The sequence below is a fragment of the Scardinius erythrophthalmus genome (genome assembly GCF_964197995.2).
Source record: "Scardinius erythrophthalmus genome assembly, chromosome: 13".
Classification (NCBI taxonomy): Eukaryota; Metazoa; Chordata; class Actinopteri; order Cypriniformes; family Leuciscidae; genus Scardinius; species Scardinius erythrophthalmus.
In genome coordinates, this window is record NC_138233.1 from 34,881,456 (window position 1) to 34,902,620 (window position 21,165).

The following is a 21,165-nucleotide window of genomic DNA, read 5'->3' on the forward strand; positions in this document are numbered from 1 at the left end:
TAGAACTACATTGTACAGTGTAACGATGTAAAAAAAAAAAAAAAAAAGATTTTGTTTGTGTAATTCATTTTTACATGAAGTTGAAACTATAGCGCGATATGTTCCTGAAAAGTTTTTCTGGGGTGTGTTTGCCAAAAGCATCGTTAGCCAACTATGTTTGCAAGTTTCGCTGTTATCAGCATTGTTATCAGTTCAAGGAGTCAGTGTATCCCGAAACCATCGTTCCAACGAGCATTCGCAAACAGCATCGCAAAGTTGTGAGGTTGGAACGACAGCTCTTGCCTGTCACATATTTTAATACTTTCAGAAGACCCCTGACTGTATGACCAAAAACCAGCTCAGCTGGACTGAAACCCAGCGACTCTTATACCGTTTCTCGAGCTGCAAATAAAACGAGTGGAATTCCTTCATCCTAGTCTCTATCTCTGTCCATACAATACTTCCTCAGCATCGACTTTAAGGTCTGATGAAACCGCTCTAGTGCTCCCTGGCTCTCAGGATGGTAACGCTAGAGGGTCGATGAACTATAGACAGCGATTTCAACACCTTAACAAACAACTTAGACAGAAAATTAGTTCCTTGATCCGTTTGAATGATTTTAGGGAGTCCGAATGTAGAGAAGAATTTAATAAGATGTTTAACTATAACTGAAGCTGTTATTTTACGAAGGGGAATGGCCTCGGGAAACCGCGTAGCCACGCACATAATCGTCACCAAGAACTGGTTATCAGCTTTTGTTTTTGGTAACGGCCCAACGCAATCAACAATTACGTGCTCAAAAGGTTCCCCAATTGCAGAAAAAGGCACAAGAGGTGCAGGTGGAATAACCTGATTCGGTTTACCAGTTTGTTGACACCGCACACGTTCGACAATACTCAGCCATATCTTTCTTTAAGCCCTGCCAAAAGAAATGTCACAATATGCGATCATATGTCTTCATGATTCGTGATCATGGGCTAGTCGCAAAACTTGGGCCCGATATACAACAGGAACCACAATCTGAAACACAGAACTCCAATCTCCGTCAGTAGCATCGTTAGAACACCACTTACGCATCAGGAGACCATCATCAACAAAATAGGCCGTCTTTTCTTCCTTCACGGGGCAATGGGTCAGACTGTTGTGCAGCATTTATTTGCTTTCTATTCAGTGCTATTGATGAATTTTCAGGAGTAAATGTGACAACCTTTTCCTCATTAGATGTTGTAGATATAGTCCGCAAAGTATCAGATACTTCCGATGGACTAAGAGATGTGTCACAAGGTGACCAAATGGAGGCGGAACTAAGTTCCGCGGAAGTTGTGTTCCCCCCGGGACCGTGGCATGGTAACACCAGGACGGTTCCGGTTATGCGTTCAGTCACCATGACGATGGGAATAATGATCGATGCACATCAGGTGTGGGGGATTTATGCTGAGGCTGGATAGACAAATGGAGTGTATAAAAGAAACAGAAAGGAACAGTTTAGGGTGGTTCTCCCCCGTGAGAAGTCGTTTATTTTGTAGTGGTGTTGCTGATTCACGGAGGCTTTTGGAGAGTGTTACGAGGGCTCGGCTGTATTAAGAGTGCAACGGCGATTGTGCGAACATGAGTTGAGGATGTCAAAGGCTGGAAAACGAGTGAGTTATGGAGAGTGAGTGAAGACTGGAGAAGGCCATCATCATAGGAAGGGAGATAAGTAGTATGATATTGTATCTTATGGAATGTATGCACCTGCACTGAGCTGAATACGAAGTCATGAAGTGTATTGATCACGAGTGTAATTGTCACTGAGAGTGGTTGGACTGAGCGATCATTGAATTCTTGTTTCTATCCGTTTGAGTGTGAGTTGAGTGCTGAGGAAGTTTTGTCCACCGTGCCAGTAAGGAGGCATCCGAATCCCCTTGCTAGTTGATGAGAACTGATTCAGTACGACAGTGGAGGGTCTGATCATCGGGTGAGTGCTGGACTTATTGCACTGAGAGAGGAAGTGGATATGCAGTGTTTGAATTGATGTGTCACACAGCGCGGGTTGAAGTGAGGTTGCGGTGTGTGGGGATTATATATATTGGCTGCCGTGCACTCCCCGTTCTTTTATACTCATCCGCTATTATTGAAGAGGGACTTCGGGTGCTGAATTTAAACATTTTACCCCTTGCATGTTGGAAGAATGTGCGTGCTCGTATAATTCACTCTGTCTGTTCAATAGAGAAGCCTCCTGTGCATATTCCCTTATGTGATGTCTGCTGGAAGGGGTGATTCACAGTAAGAAGATTCCCTCGTCTGTCTGTTATACAGCAATACACTCCAGCCGTAAGCCTTTGTCTCTGTATTGAGGAACAGCATGCACGTACGTGTATAATTCACTCTGTCTGTTCAATAGAGAAGCCTCCTGTGCATATTTCCTTATGTGATGTCTGCTGGAAGGGGTGATTCACAGTAAGAAGATTCCCTCGTCTGTCTGTTATACAGCAATACACTCCAGCCGTAAGCCTTTGTCTCTGTATTGAGGAACAGCATGCACGTACGTGTATAATTCACTCTGTCTGTTCAATAGAGAAGCCTCCTGTGCATATTTCCTTATGTGATGTCTGCTGGAAGGAGTGACTCACAGTAAGAAGATTCCCTCGTCTGTCTGTTATACAGCAATATACTCCAGCCGTAAGTCTTGTCTCTGTATTGAGGATCAGCACGCATGTACGTGCATAACTCACTCTGCCTATTCAACTAGAGAATTCCTCTGCCAATGTCCCCTTATGCGATGCCCGCCTGAAGGAGAGACACACATTGGAACAGACCTTCGTTTGCTTTACTGAAGCTCACATCCAGCGGTAAGCTTCCGTCTCCGCACTGAAGAGAAGCACGTACATACTTGAGTTGCTTATCTGTCTGTTTAGCAGAAGACTCCCTTTTCCCCTGTCTCGCTCCGCGCCTTGAGAAGGTATACGCATCTGGACATTTACCTGCCTGGTAAGAAGATTCCCCCCTCTGGTCCTCAGCGCCCGTACTGGCCACGCCCTGATTGTTAAACGGTTCAAGGAAGTCCGCTTACCTGGATACTCACCTGTCTGCCCAAAGAAAGATCTTCCGTGACCACGAGATCCTGTCCCGTTCCACGCCTCCAGAAGGTATACGTACCTGGATATTCACCTGTTGGGTGGAGGATTCTCTTTCGGGTCATCAGCTCCTGTACCGGCCACGTCTTGACTGTTCAATGGTTCGAGGGGTTCTGCTTACCGGGATACTCACCTGTCTGCTTAAGGAAAGATCTTCCTCGACCACGAGACCTTGTCCTGTTCCACGCCTCAAGAAGGTATACGTACCTGGATACTCACCTGACTGGTGGAAGATTCTCTTTCTGGTCATCAGCTCCTGTATCGGCCACATCCTGATTGTTCAACGGTTCGAGGAAGTGGCTTACCTGGATACTTATCTGTCTGCCCACGGAAAGATCCTCCTCGACCACGAGACCTTGTCCCGCTCTGCGTCCTAAGAAGGTATACGTACTTGGATATTCACCTGCCTGGTTGAAGATTCCCTTCCTGGTCATCAGTTCCCGCCCTGGCCACGCCCTGATAGTTCGACGGTCCGAGAAGGTTTGCTTACCTGGACACTTACCTGTCTGCCCAGCGAAAGGTCCTCCTCAACCACGAGACTCTGTCCCGCTCTGCGTCCTAAGAAGGTATACGTACTTGGATATTCACCTGCCTGGTTAAAGATTATTTTCCTGGTCATCAGTTCCCGCTCTGGCCACGCCCTGATAGTTTGACGGTTCGAGAAGGTTTGCTTACCTGGACACTTACCTGTCTGCCCAGCGGAAGGTCCTCCTCGATCACGAGACTCTGTCCCGCTCCGCGTCTTAAGAAGGTATACGTTCTGGATACTCACCTGCCTGTTCAAGGAAAGACTCTCCTCAATTACGAGACCCCGTCCCGCTCTACATCTCAAGAAGTCTTGCTTACTTGGATACTTACCTGTTCGTCGGGCCGGTGGCCGATCTCCTCCTCCCTTGGTCGTTACGTTCTGGCACGAGTTGCCTCGAAGAATTCACACCTTCCCTGGGGTCAGAGGTTTGGACCCTGCACCTGTTGGGGGACCCAGAAGCTTCATTAGGACTTTTAAATTAATTTTAATTCAATAAAACTTGTTCAACTTTTATCCACCTGTCTGTTTGGTCTTTGGTACGCTCCTCGAGGTGGTCCTGGGTTTTAGGGGTGGGTGCAGTCTGGCTTGACCCCCCCGACCTGTGCCAGATGTCTCCCTGGTAAAAACAGGAACAATAAAAGAGTCTGACAAATCAATTTAATCTCCAAACTTACGTGCCTGGGCTCGCGTAACCGCGCATGCCGAAAATATTTCGGGGAATTTTTTTTCAGCTTGTCAGTGCTATAACACACTTCGGGCACATCCAGTACCTCCAGTATAGGCATAACTTTTTGTCCAGCAAGGTCATTCCCGAAAATAAAGTCAACCCCCTGAACAGGCAAGCTAGAGCGCATCCCTACCTTCACACATCCACTAACTAAATCGCATTGTAAATGTACCCGATGTAGTGGAACTGGTATAACACCCATTTCAATGCCTTGTACTAATACGCAAGTTCCACAATATGACTGATCACCTGAGGGCAACACTTCAGAAACAATAAAGGACTGAGCAGTTCCCGTGTCTCGTAATATTTTAATCTCTTTCTGATCTTCGGGTTTACCAATAAGTGAAATTAAGCCTTTCATTAAGAAGGGCTTAAAACTACAATCAATCATCTCTTTGGTCTGCAATGAACCGACACTATCAATGCTTTCACCCACCAGTTGTTTTGACAAACAAACAACACAAAACGGCACATTGTCTCTGGAAGGGTCTTTGGACATTTGCAGTTGCCCACCATATCCAGCATTACAAAGCTGGTGAGCATTACAGAGCTGGTGAGTCTTATTGCATCAGGCAAATCAGGGGCTAGTGTTCTACCTATTTTACTCATGTGTGGGGTCATCTCTAGCCTGACTACGTCAGACTTCGTACTTCCGCTCAATTTCAGTTCACTTCTGTATTCAGTCTGAGATAGCAACCTATCTTTCTGTTTTCCTCCGGCCTCAAAACAGCCGGCCAATCAACGAACAGAGGGCGGGCTGAGAGCCGTGACGTAGACGCTGATTGTACCGTGGATGCGTAGATTTACTTCACATAATCTGAAAAAGTCGTTCACAGCCATGTTCACTGCGGTATTTCGCTCGATGGTTTTGTTTTCGCATCATACATGTGTTTACAGTGGAAGTTAGATGCGGCTGAGCCTGCGCATAACACATGTCATAACCAAACGTTATGTGATTGGCTTACGGGTAACCAATGATTTTAAACTTCAGACAAAATCTTAGATGACTAAAATGACAACTTTCCTTTCCTAATTCAAGTGGGCTCATCAACAATGCTATCGTGTCTGCTGCTCTGCCGTCGGCTCCTGGATCTGTCACCTTAGCAGAAATGGACATCTAAGAACGCCTCCTTTAACTCAGATGTTAAAAACACACACGCGCATCAGCGTGGGAAAAAAAGAACCACTTCCCTTTAGTCGGAGTTTTGTGAGCGTTGACACTGCAGAGTCTGGGATTCGGCTCCACCAGGCACAGGAAATCCAGCCAGCAACAACACAGAGGGAAAAGAAGATCAGCAAAAGTCCGCTTCAGCACACGGCTCGTTCATCTGTCCAGAGCGTTCTCTCTGCCGGTAAGAGATCTAGCGTCCTTTTTATTGGGAGTGATCTGATCAGCTGGCAAATTAGATCGCTGATGTGATTGGGGTTCTACAGGTGTGTCAGTTAGTGTTTGTTGTTGTTGCAGTTTGTGAAGGAGGAAAAACAGTACCATCAATGGTCCAGCAAAATCACAGCAAACAAGAAAAAACCACAGCAAACAATATAAAAGTGAATCCACCACAAACAATATAATAAATTAATCCACAACAAACAAAATATGAAAGTTAAGGCAGAAATTACTATATCAATCAATAACAATTTCCAAAATAAAGTAAGGTTAACCAATCAATCACACTGCTCCACTTATTTTGTATTATATGACATGATTTGTTTATTTGTAGGGAGTTAGGGAAGTTTTTCCACCTTAAATAAATTATACTTTTTGTGGAACTTAGAATTGTGTCTTTGGTGATCTGTCGGCTGGGGCTGGTTTCCTTTTTACCAACTGCAAAAGTTCACGTCAAGTCCGTCCTTATTGCATGGGTCGTAACAGGTAAGCAGGATGTCATGTTGTGGTGCTTCGTCTCCAGTGTTCTCACCTCAATACTGTCTTGCCTTCAGGCGGCATGATGGGGGCTGTCATGAAGACCGTGTTAGGCAGGCCTTGGATGGAGTCAAGGTACTGAGGGACACTCCGGCAGATCTTCTATACTTTCTGTAGTCGGTTCCCTCTATGGTACCCCAGTGGGGTCATTCATTCAAGCTGGCTTGCCATCCAGGAGTGTGGAGGTAATTGGTTGGCATCTGTCAGCGCTTTTGTTGGGCGGCCATAGTGGAGGACATCTGTCAGTTCATGGGCGCATACTTGATCATTGCTCAAAACAAGACCTCCAATCCCAAGGCCTCCTGTTGGTCTACTACCCCCTCTTCCCGGTCCATCCCATCCCTGGTCATATATTGCCAGGGTGGCTTAAGAAAATGTATTGGTCATAAATATTTTTTTACTGGCCATTAAACTGTTTTAGCAAAAAAGCAATCAGTTATGACACCAACATTTTAGAGACCAGTGAAAATTCACACTGCTCTATTTCAAATTTTATAAAACAGCTAAAACTACTAGCCTAAATGTTCACTCAAGACATAACCGAGTTTGTCTACTAGCATACTCACTGAGACATTTTTGGACATAATTTTGTTTGAATATGCCCGTTCAAGTGCAAGGCAGTTCACTTCATTCCCCTTCTCAAACTCCCATCTGCTGAGGACACAGCCCGAGTGGCTGTGGACCATCTTGATTGGATTCTGTATCTTTCTGCTTTTGGGTCCTCATTACAGATCTGTGACACTCACATGCTGTTTAGAACATGTAAAAATCTACTTTCTATATTATTATTCATGAAAGTTATGAAGCAACCAAATTGACCCACATATCCAAGAACCCAATTGAAATTAATTGATAAAAAATTAAATGCAAGGACATTATTTTCACATGGATGACACTACGTTTTGCTGTCCAAGATTGTGAATTTTATTATTTTAAATTTGTTTGTTCTATTTCTTTGCATTTATCATCAAACCTACAGTGCCTTCTGATTTTTCTGAATGATTTTTATTTTATGCTGATGTAGCACCAGGTCATACAGTAGTTAATCATCCTTGTCCTTCACGTATGTTCTGTTTCAAAGCGAAGGGAGGACATTCCATTTCAGAGCACATTTTGTCCTTGATCCTGATAGTGTATTGGGTCAATAAAGCCATTGCTAAATCACTCTCTTCAGCCATAGCTGACTACAGTTAATGCTCTAACTAATGCTAGACTCAGCAATACACTGATTGGCAAGTCGTCATATACGAATGGAGTAATCATGACCGTTGGAAGGGTAATGTGGCCATTGTGGTAATCCATCTCTGGTATCACACCTGCAATGTTCAGAATGAAACACTAGCATACTTCCTACTGTTTATACTGTACCTACAATTTGTAAAAAAAAAGTACAACACACATTTAGTTTACAATGTAGTCGCATCACTCAACGTGTAAACATGGTGTCAGTGCAAATGGGGTGTTCCAGCTGTAAAAAGTCTGCACTGACCTGCAAAATTACTGATTTACACTCATCCTTTGATTTCAGTTGATTATTGTTGTATATATTGTTCTTTTTGTTCCTTTGTTTTGTTTTAAGTCACTGTATATTCACAAGAATTTTTTCTTCTACTAAATATATACTACAGTTCCGGTTAGTACAATGAAACTGTAAATTGTCACAGGGAACATCATCCACCATTGAACTTAATATTTCCCAGTACTTTCATGAAAAGTAATAATATTAAATCCATATAAATGTACAACTATCTATTGCAGTAGTAAGAACAACTCTTGTAACTGGAAATTTGATGGAAAATATGGTTACCATGGTACATTTGTTTACAGTAGGCAACAATAAACAGACATCCTGGGAGTTGAAAATAACCCCCCAATGTCCTTTCACTCATTTGTTAACAGGGAGACATTGTGGTTTGGCTTTTAACCGTGCTGCTTTTAGCTGTCTTTTTTTCAGAAAGCCCACAGAAAACAGATGATACTGAAGTGGAAATTCCCTGCAGCCTACCAGCAAATCACTTCCTTATTTTGTATCTCAATCTAGTAACCATTACAAAGACATAAAATCACCCTTTCAAATAATAAATCACACAATAGTGCTACATATTTGGCTAAATTAATTATTACCATTATATTGTTATTAGTTTGTAAAGAACGTTCAGTTTTGACATATGGTTGTTTATTATTGTGTCATGCTGAGCATTACTTCCTATTCTGTGATGTCTTGCATGTCAATGAGGGGGTTTAAATTTGAACTTCCCCTCCAGTGAATAACATTACGCTACCACACTGCATTTAGGCTGTACACTTTACATCACTTGGATTTAGGAGTCAAAGACGACAAGAGGATTAGAACTACAGCTAATAATCATTTGGATTCAGATTTTAAAGGGTCATGGAAGGAAGTTCACAGTCTTCACTGTCAGAAGAGGACTCTTCAAGCAAAGAGCGCTCTTTACCTGAGGAGGAGAATGATCTTCAGTCTGAGTGGGTATTATTTTACTGACTTTCAGCATCTAAATTGGCAGATTAAATGGACTTCATCAGGGGTGTTATAAGGTGTATGTGTGTGTGTACAGGCCTCTGAAATCGGATAAAGTGCAATCAGTTTGTCATAGAAGTAAACCGTAAACAGGAAGTAGGGACTCTTTGCCATTACACTCATAAAAATGGGGGTTCTTTATTGGCATTGATGGTTCTATGAAGAACCTTTAACATCAATGGGATAGATTATTGATTATCTATAGAATTATCTATATTTGAAGAGTTCAGATGCAAAAGCCTCTAAGTGCCATCTGAAATTTTCTTCTAGAATGATAATTTTTTATCAAGATCGTACATTTAAGTCGAGTAATTTCACTTAAATGACAATTAATAGGTAATTGTCATTGCCATTTAAGTGAAATTACTGAATTTAAATATACGAGCTTGATAAAAATGATCATTCTAGAAGAAAATTCCAGATGGCACTTAGAGGCTTTTGCATCTGAACTCTTCAGATTATCTTCACAGTAAGAAAGACATTTTTTTTTTTTTTTTTTCAAGAACTGTTCACTGAATGGTTCCTTGGGTATGTAAAAATGGTTCTTCTATGGCATCGCTGTGAAAATTTCCTATTGGAACCTATAATTTTAAGAGTGTAAAATGGGTTATTTTGTATGATAGTACGGTATGTGATCCTTGGAATATTATAAAGAATGATATGTTTAGGTGAGATATTCATGTATCTGATACTCAAATGTGGGTGTTTTTTGTTAGTGTACATAACCTCCTGTGATAATTTCCCTGATTTTGCAATCTCTCAGGAGACACAATAATTCTCTGCACTGTAATCACATATAAATGACGTCTTAAGCCCTATTCGGACGGTATTAGTTTACAAGGGTATATGGAGTAATGTAATTTTACCACAGGGCATCTATAATAATAATGGCACAGGCCAATTCGCACAGGATAAGATATCTCAGTAAAACTTAAGGGTAACTAGATTTACGCACCGCCGTCACCTTCCTGTCGTCATGTGCGTATTACGTTGCTTCCTGATATCATATGCGCAAACACATATAACCTATGTTTATATATATAAAAATGATAAGTCCCGTCAGACGATGTATCAATTAAATTCAGATTGGATTATGTTAGTAATAGGCACTTAAACTTACATAGCACTGAATGCTTTTTCATGCACCTACATACTTGAAAAAACACGGAAAACTACTTTTAAACAGAAAATGACAGAATATTTACAAACATATTTACAGCGGGTCTATTCGCACGTGATTAGTATTACCTGAGGTAATTTTTCTGGACATTCTTACAGAAGGTAAAAGTGATCACCGTAATCTTTTCTGACATTGCCCGTAATGATTACTGAGATGGCACATTCGGACGAGACTAAAATCACTGAGAAGCTCTGATAATAGTTACTTTACCCATCTCTCCATGTTAAACTAATCTCGTCCAAACAGGGTTTTAGTGACAGTTTCACCAATACAGCATCACAAGGGTGGACATGTTGACCTTTAGTTTAAATAGTCACTTTACATGACAAGGGCCACACCGCACATGAATGTTAATATAATGAACTGACTTAGCATTAGCGTAAGTGTTAACTTTAATTTTGATATATTTGTTTGATATCCTGAGAGAAAATAAAAACCCAGTCTCACACAAAGGGAGAATTGAAACAGAAACCCATCCTAGCTCAAATTTCCCAAAGCTTTTAGTCATTTTCTTTTTATGGGTATTGGTGATGTGTTTGTCTAACTTTTATTAGTTCATACTTTGTCAAAGTTTAGCATGAGTCATTCATCATGAGACTGAAATGAAATATGGGGAGATTTGCATAACACCCATGACTTTATTTGAGCTGGTTCAGATTCTCAGAGTCCATCTGCCCATTACTGTTTCACCACAGCAGCAATAACAGCAGTGTTAATCCCTAAGGCTGTAAAAAAATAATAATAATAATAATAATATTTCAAGGAAAAAAAGTAGCTTTAATACGTTGTCTATTTAACTTCTCATTATCTATTAAAATGCATTTTAATTTATAAATAAATTGTGGAGAATAGAAAAATCTGACAAGCTTTCGATGTACAGTACAAATATCCCCATGAGGAAATTAACTTCATAAAGGGTTTAAATAATGTTTTATTTCTTAGAATAAACATATCAACAGCAAGGTTAGAGTTAGTCTAGAAAAAAAAAAACTACATTAAAGGAATCTTGTAGAGGAAACGCCTTGGTTACGACTGTAACCTTGGTTCCCTGAAGAGGGAACGAGATGCTGCATCGATTGACGCTGTGGGAATGCTCTGATTGAAATCAGTCCAATGGTGTGACGTGACTTCAGAGGCAGGTGACGTCATGAACTATAAAGCATGCCCATACAGTGCAAAGCTAGCTTCTAAGAGGCTGAAGTAAGTCGCTGATAGGCACGCAGGAGGTATGGTAAGGCTACGCAGCGTCTCATTCCCTCTTCAGGGATCCAAGATTACGGTCGTAACCGAGGTGTTCCCTTTCAAGGGAACTTGTGCTGCGTCAGTTGACGCTGTGGGAACATTTATACCCACACTGCAATAATGACAAGTATCTGTCAAGTGTGAAATCGTTGAAGAAAAGCACTAAGAGGAGAGCACCTGGACCCCTGGTGTAGAGCTCATGTCCAGGTTGTAAAACCTCACGAATGTCTGTGGTGAGGACCAGCCTGCCACATCACAAACATCTTGAAGTAAAGCAGCCATACTCCTGGTCGAGTGAGCTGGGACTGCCGTAGGGGAAGGTGGTCTGGCCGACTCATATGCAAGAGCGATAGCCTCAACTATCCACTTGCTCATCCTCTGCTTAGATACTAGAAACCCCTTGCTAGGAGTCCCAAAGCAGACGAAAAGTCGCGACAGGGCAGCTCTGTGGACAACGCCCGAACTTGACTAGCAGATTTCTCTTTTCCTGGTCTGGATCCCAGAAGAAAGGACGACTGAAGGCCTGCGGCAAAATAGATCTAGCCATATTAGTGGGCACCTTAGGGATGTAACCTGGCCGAAGGTCATCATGCCAGGTGCAAATTCCAAGCACGAAGGGGCAAACCACAGGGCTTGCAGATCTCCTATTCTTTTAAGAGATGTAATGGCAAGGAGGATCAATGCTTTAAGAGTCAGGAACTTGACTGGAACCTCTTCAATCGGCTCGAAGGGAGCAAGGGACCGGCCTTGGAGCACCATGGCCAGATCCCCAGCCAGTTCCCCAGTGAGTACTGCAGGCTTCAGCCTCAATGTGCCACAGAGGAAACGTGTTTCCAAAGAGTCTCTCCCTAAAGACAGTCCACACAAAGGAATGTGGAAAACAGCTATGGCCCCCACATAAACTTTTGAAGTGGACAGAGATAACCCTGCAGTAAATTGCTCTTGCAGGAACTCCAGCGCTGTACCAACAGCGGGGACTTAACTAGGTCCAACTGACGACCACTGCACCAAGAAGTGAACACTCTCCACTTTAGGGCATACAGTTCCCTTGTGGAAGGAGCTTTGGAGTGAAGAATGGTCTCAACAACCTCATTTGAGAGACTGACAATTGATTTATTGTGCTATATAAATCAATAAACTAAACTAAACTATAATGAGGCATTGACCCCTTCTCCCCAGAGGTGACTACCCTCAGAGGTCTGGCGTCAGGACCTCTTTCCCGCACCCTTCTTGGTGATGATGACGGTCCTCAGATCCATCTTACCCTGCGAAGGCTGGGGTTTACAGCGCCTCACCAATCCCCCTTCTGTCTGGAGGGGATGTTTTGGTAGCGACGCTCTGCTTTTGTTTGGCACGGTGTGAGGAGCTGGATTTAGATGTTTGGGGCTGCTCCCTCTCAGCAGGCCCTGAGAGCGGCGGGGGAGGAGCTTCTGGAACTCCTCATAGGCTGGAGAGTGAGGTGGCGGGTCCTTAACATCTCCTGCCTCAATGCTTACAGCATCCAACTCCTCAGAGCTGGATAGCTGTAGCACGCTGCCTCACTCAGGCCGGAAAAAACACAGCACGTGCTTCTGAACCCTGAGAAAAGGCACTGGATCTAGATGAGGGCAGAGAAAAGGCCAGGTCCGTCTCTAACCCCTTTGTTAGATCCATTTGCGATCCCCATGACAAACAACATCCCCTACCAGACAAACAACACATAAATCATGTGTATCCCTACCTGTGATGTTGCGTGGGCAGGGAAGAACACAAGATCTAAATTGCTGTTTGCTCGCCATGATAATATATTTATATATTATTTTATAATAATAATAATAATAATAATGTGAGATGTGGGTGTTTGCATGCGTTGTAGGCAGGTGGAGGATGTGGCACAGGAACAGTCTCTTCTCTCCGGGGAGGAGCAGGTAACCCTCATCACAGAGAGCATGTCAATCACCTCCTCTGATGAAGAGAAGCTTCAGCTCCTCAACAAAAACACTGAACTGCGGAGACTCAACAAAGAGGTAGAATAAAACACCATGACCCTATAACCCAATTTTCATAATCCACTAGTATATAGTGTACCTGATGTATAATTATCTGAAATTCATCATAAAAAGAAAAGAAAAGATTTTCTTTCAATTATGAAAGCTCAGAACATTAATTTGTATTTCATTTAAATACTTTTTTACATTTGCATGTTAAACTTTTTATTTTGTATGAAGTGTCCTATATATTGAATTCCTATTATGATATTATTTTTAAACTTTTTTTAAGTCAAGAAGTAAGGTGCCTTTCCTTTTTGCGGATCCAGTGTGGTCCCACTTTATATTCGGTGTCTTTAACTACTAGGTACTTACATAAAAATATATGAAGCTTGTTTCAGCCACAGTCGCAATTTCCTTTTTTATTTTAGAATTGCGAGTTTATATCAAGCAATTCTGACTTTGTGACTCGCAATTGTGAGGAAAAAAAAGCCAGAATTGTGAGATGAAAAGTCTGAATTATCTTTCAATTTGTTTTATTCTGTGGTGGAAACAAGCAGCATAAATAAATGAATAAACGAATGAATGTTTGGTGCAGTGTTTTTATTGTGTTGATATTGTATTGTAAAACAATTGTGCTATTAAGGCGGGATACGGGGAAGGTTAGGACAGGTTTGGTGGTATGGGTAGGTTTAAGGGTGGGTTAAGGTGTAAGGGAAAGGCAACAGTGTAATTCTAGATGTAATTACAGAAATTAAATACAGCTGTAATTACATGCAGGTATATTAAAACATAAGTAAAAACATGCATTTATGCAATAAGTGCATTGTATCAAATGATTCATAAAAATTTTAGTACATAGTGAAGACACTTAATGGGACTCATAATTTTAGCTCTATACAAGTGTTTTGGGTGTAGGTGAGTCAGATTTTGCTGTGTTTGAGGGGATCAAATGTCATTACAATGATAGTAAAAACAGGTAGACAATGGCTCCTATGGTTTCTGCAGGGGTTTAGGGTTAGCATAGGGTTAGGATACAGCAAATACAATTACAAAGCAAATTAACAATAGAAGTCAAGATAAACTCCCCACAATGATATGAAAGTCAATGTGTGTGTGTGTGTGTGTGTGTGTGTGTGTGTGTGTGTGTGTGTGTGTGTGTGTGTGTGTGTGTGTGTGTGTGTGTGTGCGTCAGCTGATGAAACTGAACGAGGAGTGGGATCATATCTACCACAGAACAAGTGTGGACCTCCAGCAGCGTGTGGCGACTCTCGGGGAGGAAAACACTGCCCTCAAACAGGTCAACCGCAGACTGCTGTTCAAAGTAGAGCATGAACAGGTACGTGGGCAGACACACACACACACTCTTCTTATTACACATTCTTATAGCAGAGGTGTAGTGTGAAGCTAAGTGTGTAATTTTAGCATCATTGTTGTCACTAAACAGAAAAGTAAATATTTTTAGAGTTTACCTATTAACATCCCGTTATACCACATTACCAATGAGTATGTTATCTTGTGAAGCTATTTTTACATTTCCTGGCTCTCAAAGTCAGCATGAAACAGAAGTTGCAATCATCTTCTCAAAGATTGTAGGATAGGAATCGATTTTGTCCAATGGGAACTGATTGGATGGTGGTGGATTGCTATTGGTGGATCTCATGTGAGTGACAGGTTGCCCCGGCCCTCACGCCAGTAAACACGTTATCAAGAGAATAGATGTCTCTGCAAGAATTAGAAAGGGTTGTTTAAATTAAAGATCATGAGGCACATGAATTAAAAAATATATATGTGCACGGATAAATCATTTATGATAAATACTGCAATATTTCACACAAAAAAATATCACTTTCGATTTCATGGTGACTGCCAATAAAAATGACTCTTAGCTAGTCGGGTTGATTCAGTCATATTACAATTTGAATTGTTTTTCTTCAAAAAGATTTTTAACATGTTTACACTGTGATAACATTGTAGATTTTTTTGGACATCTCAAATCACAATTATATATTGAGCTGCAAAACTGAATCATTCAGGATGTCAATGAGCACTTGCATCAGTTCTAGTACAATTCCTAGTGAGCACTTTCATATGCGAAATTTAAAAAAATAAAATTAGGCTGCTAACACATTTTGTTGTTCGGTCTCAAAAAACACATTGTAATTGTAAAATGCAAGAGGAACAAATAAAATAGTGACCTGCTAAACAGGATCGTCAAAGAGAAACACAGATAAAGCAAAATAACACGAAAAGAAGGAATTATGAGAAATTCAGCACTGTGACTTTTTCCCATGTGTTCTTGGATCAGCATCCTTCATCCCTGAACAGCATTCCTATTAGCCAATCAGATTGCACAGTTGATGTTGAGTCTGGAGCACACCTATGCAAGTCCATAACCTGCTCCACAAACCCTGCTTCTTTGAGTGATTGGAAAAGCAATATGTGTGGCGAGTCATCTCTCACCCGATTTATTACATCTGGAGCGCTTTATATTTGAAGAAAGCCAAAGGATGGCCTCAGGTCATAATATGTTGTTTGGAGTAATTAGTTCATTTGATCGCTCGGCATGGTCGAGAGCCAGGAATATGAGGATCTTGCAGACTCACTCTGATCCCGTATGAATCTCCCATACTCCAGCACACTAATGCCCTATAACACACTGATGAAGACATTCAAGTGTAGATTTATGAACAGCTGGATGAACTCGAGCTCCCCGTGGTCTACCAGTGAACAGCTGTAATCTGAAGAGGGTTGTTTGGTTGCACTGGTGGTCAGCCAAGTGTTGGTAATTGTAAGCCATATTGAGAAGACTTGTCAATTACAAGTAACCTGAGATCTTGGCTGCCTGAGGAGTGATTACATATCACATAATCCAAAAAAAAAAAAAAAAAGGTTCATTAATTTTTGCAGCTCATCCTCTTAGCTTAAAACCTTTGTTTTTTATTTTATTTACATTTTCATGGAATGCTATGGTGTGATTGATGTTTTGCTGTAATTCAGAAGTAGATACATGAGCAGACACTGACGCTTTTTTTCTGTTATGTGTGTGTAGAATAAGGGGGAATATTATGAACAAACACTGATGCAGGAACTGAAGAAAAACCAGCATCTCCAGGAGTATATCCGACTGCTGGAGAGCCGACTGCACCAAACAGATCTTCATCAGTGGACTAGAGGGACACAGGTCAGCTTCCAGAATCAGTCAGATCAGAGATTTACAGTAGCTATAATACATTTTGATTGACTTTTTCCTCTGTTAGAAGACCTCAGATATGAGTGGCACCTCAGACTCTCAGCTACTCCAGCGGTCCTCTAAACCGTCGCTGGATGTACGGTCTACTGTGTCACCAGGCACAAAGTCGAGCCTCAGACTGGCTGCTATGGGAGTGGAGATCCGGTCTGACCCGGTGAGAGAGGTTCAGGATCTGAAAGAACAGCTGGAGGTGCTGCGGTGTCAGGTGAGTTCGCATGTGATCATTACATCCAAAAACAACCAATACAGTCTTAAATGGGCCTGTCGTTTTATGACAAACGATGTAGGAGAATATGGACATCTCAGTTTTATTCGGATGCCCAAACTGAGCGAAAATGTGCAATTTGGTGCGGTTGCTGATCTTTATATTTTCAAAAAGAAAGATGAAATTCTCATCTTCATAACAGTATAGCAGTATACTTACATAAAATGCATATAAATATATACGTTTTAACTCTGTCTCTCAATAATATATATTTAATTCTGGCGTGCAAAACATACAATGCAGTGCAATAAAATGATAAATAAGACATGCACAAAAAAACGTTCTTCAAAAGCCTGATAGATCATATTTGATACTCATATTTGAACATGATTTTTAACAATGTTGAATATTAATTTTATTTTTTATTTTTTTATTTTTTTTTTGCATTACAGTAAAGCAAATGATAAAAAAAGAACCTATAATGGTCCTAAAATTAAAAATACAATTTAAAAAAAAATAAAACTTTAAATTTGGGGTGAAATATGAACTGCTTATCGTTATTTAAAATGTTTGTTTCTTAGATGCTTTTTATAAAAACAGAGTTTACATTTTAAACAAAAAGGTGGAGAATAAAGTGTTACAGGTTTCACAGTCAAATGTGACTAAGCACGGTCAAATCTCAATAATGATTCCCATCCACAGACTAAAATCTATGAGGCTGAATATAAGACGGAGCAGAAGGACCATGAGCGCATGCTGCAGGAGAACAAGAGACTGCGGCGCAGAGAAGGGGACATGCGTCAGCAGATGGCGCTGTTGCAGGAGCAGGTGAGCACAGGACTGGACATCAACCCCGCCAGTTCAACCGTCTGTCATGCAGATGTCCACCACTGGGGGGCAGATGTTACCAGCTAATCACGATCTCCTGTGGCACACACTGATCTTCCTCTGTTTGTTGGCTGATTCCTCCAGCCTACAAACAGTTTTAGCAGTCTGACACGTCAGCTTACTGAATCATTTTACAGTAAAGTGTCATTTATTTACCAACTCCATTAGTGAACTTACCTAACAATGAAAGAACTTCTATAGCATTTATTAATCTTAGTTCCTGTTAATTTCAACATTTACTAATACATTATTAAAATCAAAAATTGTGTCTGTTAATATTATTTAATGATCCAACAATGAACATGACTAACATTGACAAAGGTTAATAAATACTAGGGCTGTAACGATACCCTCATGTCACGATTCGATACATATCATGATTCTGAACTCACAATATGATATTATTGCGATACTCCAAGAATTATTATTTATTTATTTATTTATTTTTTACATTACATTGTGGTTGTAAATGAACAGGCTTGATCTTTGTGCTGGAAACCCAATACACAGGACAAGAGAGACACCAGAATAAAAATAATTATGATTCTGAAGCTGAAAAAACAGAATTGTTTTAGAACGAACATGCTTTCACTCTGACTATAGTGGAAATATTTAAAATAATGTAGGTAACATTAGACATTTGGCATTATCAGGACCCACAAATATTCCCCCATTGCATTATTATCGTATTCAAAATTATGTATAGTATAATGTAGTGCTGACACTAAAACTAAAACACTGTAAACTTGATTTTTTATTTTGGGCGAACTATACACAATACAAATTGTTGAATTTTTGTATTACGATATATTGTGACACAATATATTGTTACACCCCTAATAAATACTGTATCAGATGTTTTGCTCATTGTTAGTTCACATTAACTAATGAGACCTTATTGTAGAATGTTTGACTGACCAATGGCAGATAGCAATTTGCTTGTGTTACACTTGCCTGCGTCTTTTGCCTTATGCAATGGATTATTCAATTTATGATTTTGATCTGATCCTGACTCAGCATTACAAGTCCTAAACCTGTCCCTACCCCTGTAAGACTAAACTTGACATGAACTGTAAACCCATCTCTCAAATCTGATTGGTTGATTGGAATGTTTTTGCAGGATTAACATGTTGGATCAATTTCTTAGTGAAATCACATTTACCCATTGGACACATTAGCAGAATATTAGACACTCAATTCACTTAGCTGATGACAAAAATATAAATGAATATGTTCTATTTAAGTCGTTTTTGTTAGACAGTAAGGACTAGGAAGTAAGGAAGTGTTTCTACAAGACAATGGACCTTTATCATGATGTTGTCACCTGTAGATCAAGTTCATCAGACTTCCATCAAAGATTTCCATTGTGATTTTGAAGTAATCTTATGCAAAAGGAAACGATCAGTAGTTTCCAGTGAAGCTAATTATGACGTCATGGTGTCCTGACGTTGAATATGTCATAAAACATGAGAGTTTTACTTAACATGAATGCTGATAATAATCTTATCAGGTTTTAATGGATTGATGTGAACATTAATATGAGTTGAACCATTGTTTACCATTTACTTTCTGCATGTGAACTACAATGCTGTCATTATAGTCTGTAATGCCATTACAGAAACGGCAACTAACAACTGCACATTTACAATGTGAAAGGCACAATCTAATGTTTTTTTCTTTTTTCCTTAGCTAAAGGTGTATGAGGATGATTTTCACAAGGAACGCTCAGACAAACAGATTCTCCAGAGACTGCTGATGAAGAAATCTCCAGCCGAGAAAGATCCGGTTCTGGTGCATCGCTGCAACAACGAGCAGGACCGGCCCAGGACCGACAGGAGGAAGAACCGAGAAGATCAGCGGGGGGGATACGTTTGTCCCAAACACTGTGAACATCACGGCCAGCTGGACTTCCCCTGAACGCTGACACGCTTTCATTCATCAGATTAAAGAAAGGGAAAACAAGCTATTTTCTATCTTTTAGGTCCCTTTTAAATGCTATATATATTTGAGTTTTTTTTATTATTATTATTATTATTCTTTATTGTATTATTCTTTTATATTTTTGAAAGGATTGTGTTTGTACAATGACTGTATGGAAATAGTTATAGTTTTAATATGAGACAATCTGAACCAGTTCAATGGCTGAACACATGAAACTCAAACAATCCATGTCAGACAGTAAACACTGTAATCTTTATAAGCATATTTGTTTGGTTTTTTTTTTTTCAGTTAATATGTCAGCAAATGGACCTTTTCTTAATACATTACTAACAGGAAACAACTTCAGATGTTTTTGCACTTTGGCATTACGGAAACCCGAGGCCATTGGAATTTCAATGAGTAATGACCTCATTCTTAATGACAACAGATTTTTTCCAGGATATTTGCTCAGTTGTGTCAATCAATAAAACTTTACTTAGAGAGCATGTTTCCCAAACAAATCAATGCAGTTCAAGAGCAATTGACACTAGGATAAAAATGATGATAACGATGAAAATAAAAAGTTAAAAGTGTAGAATAGTAAATCTATAATGAAAAAGAAACCAGGATATGAATGATAATTTATTTAAATTAAATGTGGTTGTCTCTCAATAAAGCCCATCCCTGCTCTTACACCTGTTATATAGGTCAGGCATTGTTATTGTTCGTTTGTTTGTGTTTTTTAAGATTATAACCAATTAAATGTGTCCCTTAGAATTGCTTTGAAATGTTCAACTACGTTGTTCAATAAAATACACATTAACAATATAGATGATTGTACTCCCCAAATTCTTATATATATATATATATATATATATATATATATATATATATATATATATATATATATATATATATATACAGTATATATAAGGAATATAAAAAAAATAATGACCATGTCATTATTGCTAGATAGTTTGTTCTATTGTTTCCTTTGTAAACAGCAATTTATTTAAAAACTGAAATAAGTTGCACATAATTTTTAGAGAGAAAAAACACAACAAAAAATACTATGAATGTCACACATGGAATAAAATGGACATTGTTTTATTATAAGTCTTTAGAAGTAGAAATATTTTTTATTTTAATAAAAATTAAGCCACTATTTTGTTCATCTTTAGACAAGGTCAGGGGATGTAAGGATGAATTTAATGGATAAAACCTATGTACTTAGTTTCATACATAGTACAATATTTAGTAAATAACTATGGGTATGGGATGTATAGTCTCTAAGTGTTTTGGAATAAATGATTTCACTTTACCACAATGTCGACCAATAGGTGACAAGCTCACGTTCAGCACGCGCTGAGAAATGTCAGTTTCCCATTGTGTTTTGATGAGTAAGTAATATCCAGTGACAGATACACACAAAGAATTACTCACAAAAGGAAATGCTCTTTTTGGAGTGCCTTGAAATTCCCAGCATCATCAGTAGAACATAATTGCAACATATATTGTATACAATGTTTACACACCCTATGATATTTAAAAAAAGAAGTATGTTAAAAACATGCCCTCTTTTCTTCCCTGGAATCTTAACAGGTATGTATGATGTTGTAATGCAGGAGGAGCCTAATTCTCAAATGATTATAAATATTCACAGTTTTAAGGTAAAGAGCACAAACACCTCAGGGAG

General features: G+C 39.8%; 1 protein-coding gene across 3 annotated transcripts; it reads left to right on the forward strand.

Annotated features, from left to right (window-relative positions):
* Positions 1-8,585: 8,585 nt before the first annotated feature.
* On the forward strand, positions 8,586-20,227 carry LOC308700639 (uncharacterized protein). 3 transcript variants are annotated; one of them, XM_081382342.1, is made up of 7 exons: positions 8,586-8,759; positions 13,092-13,242; positions 14,399-14,542; positions 16,256-16,387; positions 16,464-16,661; positions 17,364-17,489; positions 19,239-20,227. In XM_081382342.1, exons 1-7 carry the CDS (start codon positions 8,668-8,670, stop codon positions 19,464-19,466), a joined length of 1,071 nt encoding a protein of 356 aa, XP_081238468.1. In that variant the 5' UTR covers positions 8,586-8,667; the 3' UTR covers positions 19,467-20,227. The 3 variants fall into 3 exon arrangements, with proteins under 3 accessions (XP_081238468.1, XP_081238470.1, XP_081238469.1); XM_081382344.1 differs by having other exon boundaries at positions 19,245-20,227; XM_081382343.1 differs by having other exon boundaries at positions 16,467-16,661.
* The last annotated feature ends 938 nt before the right edge of the window (positions 20,228-21,165 follow it).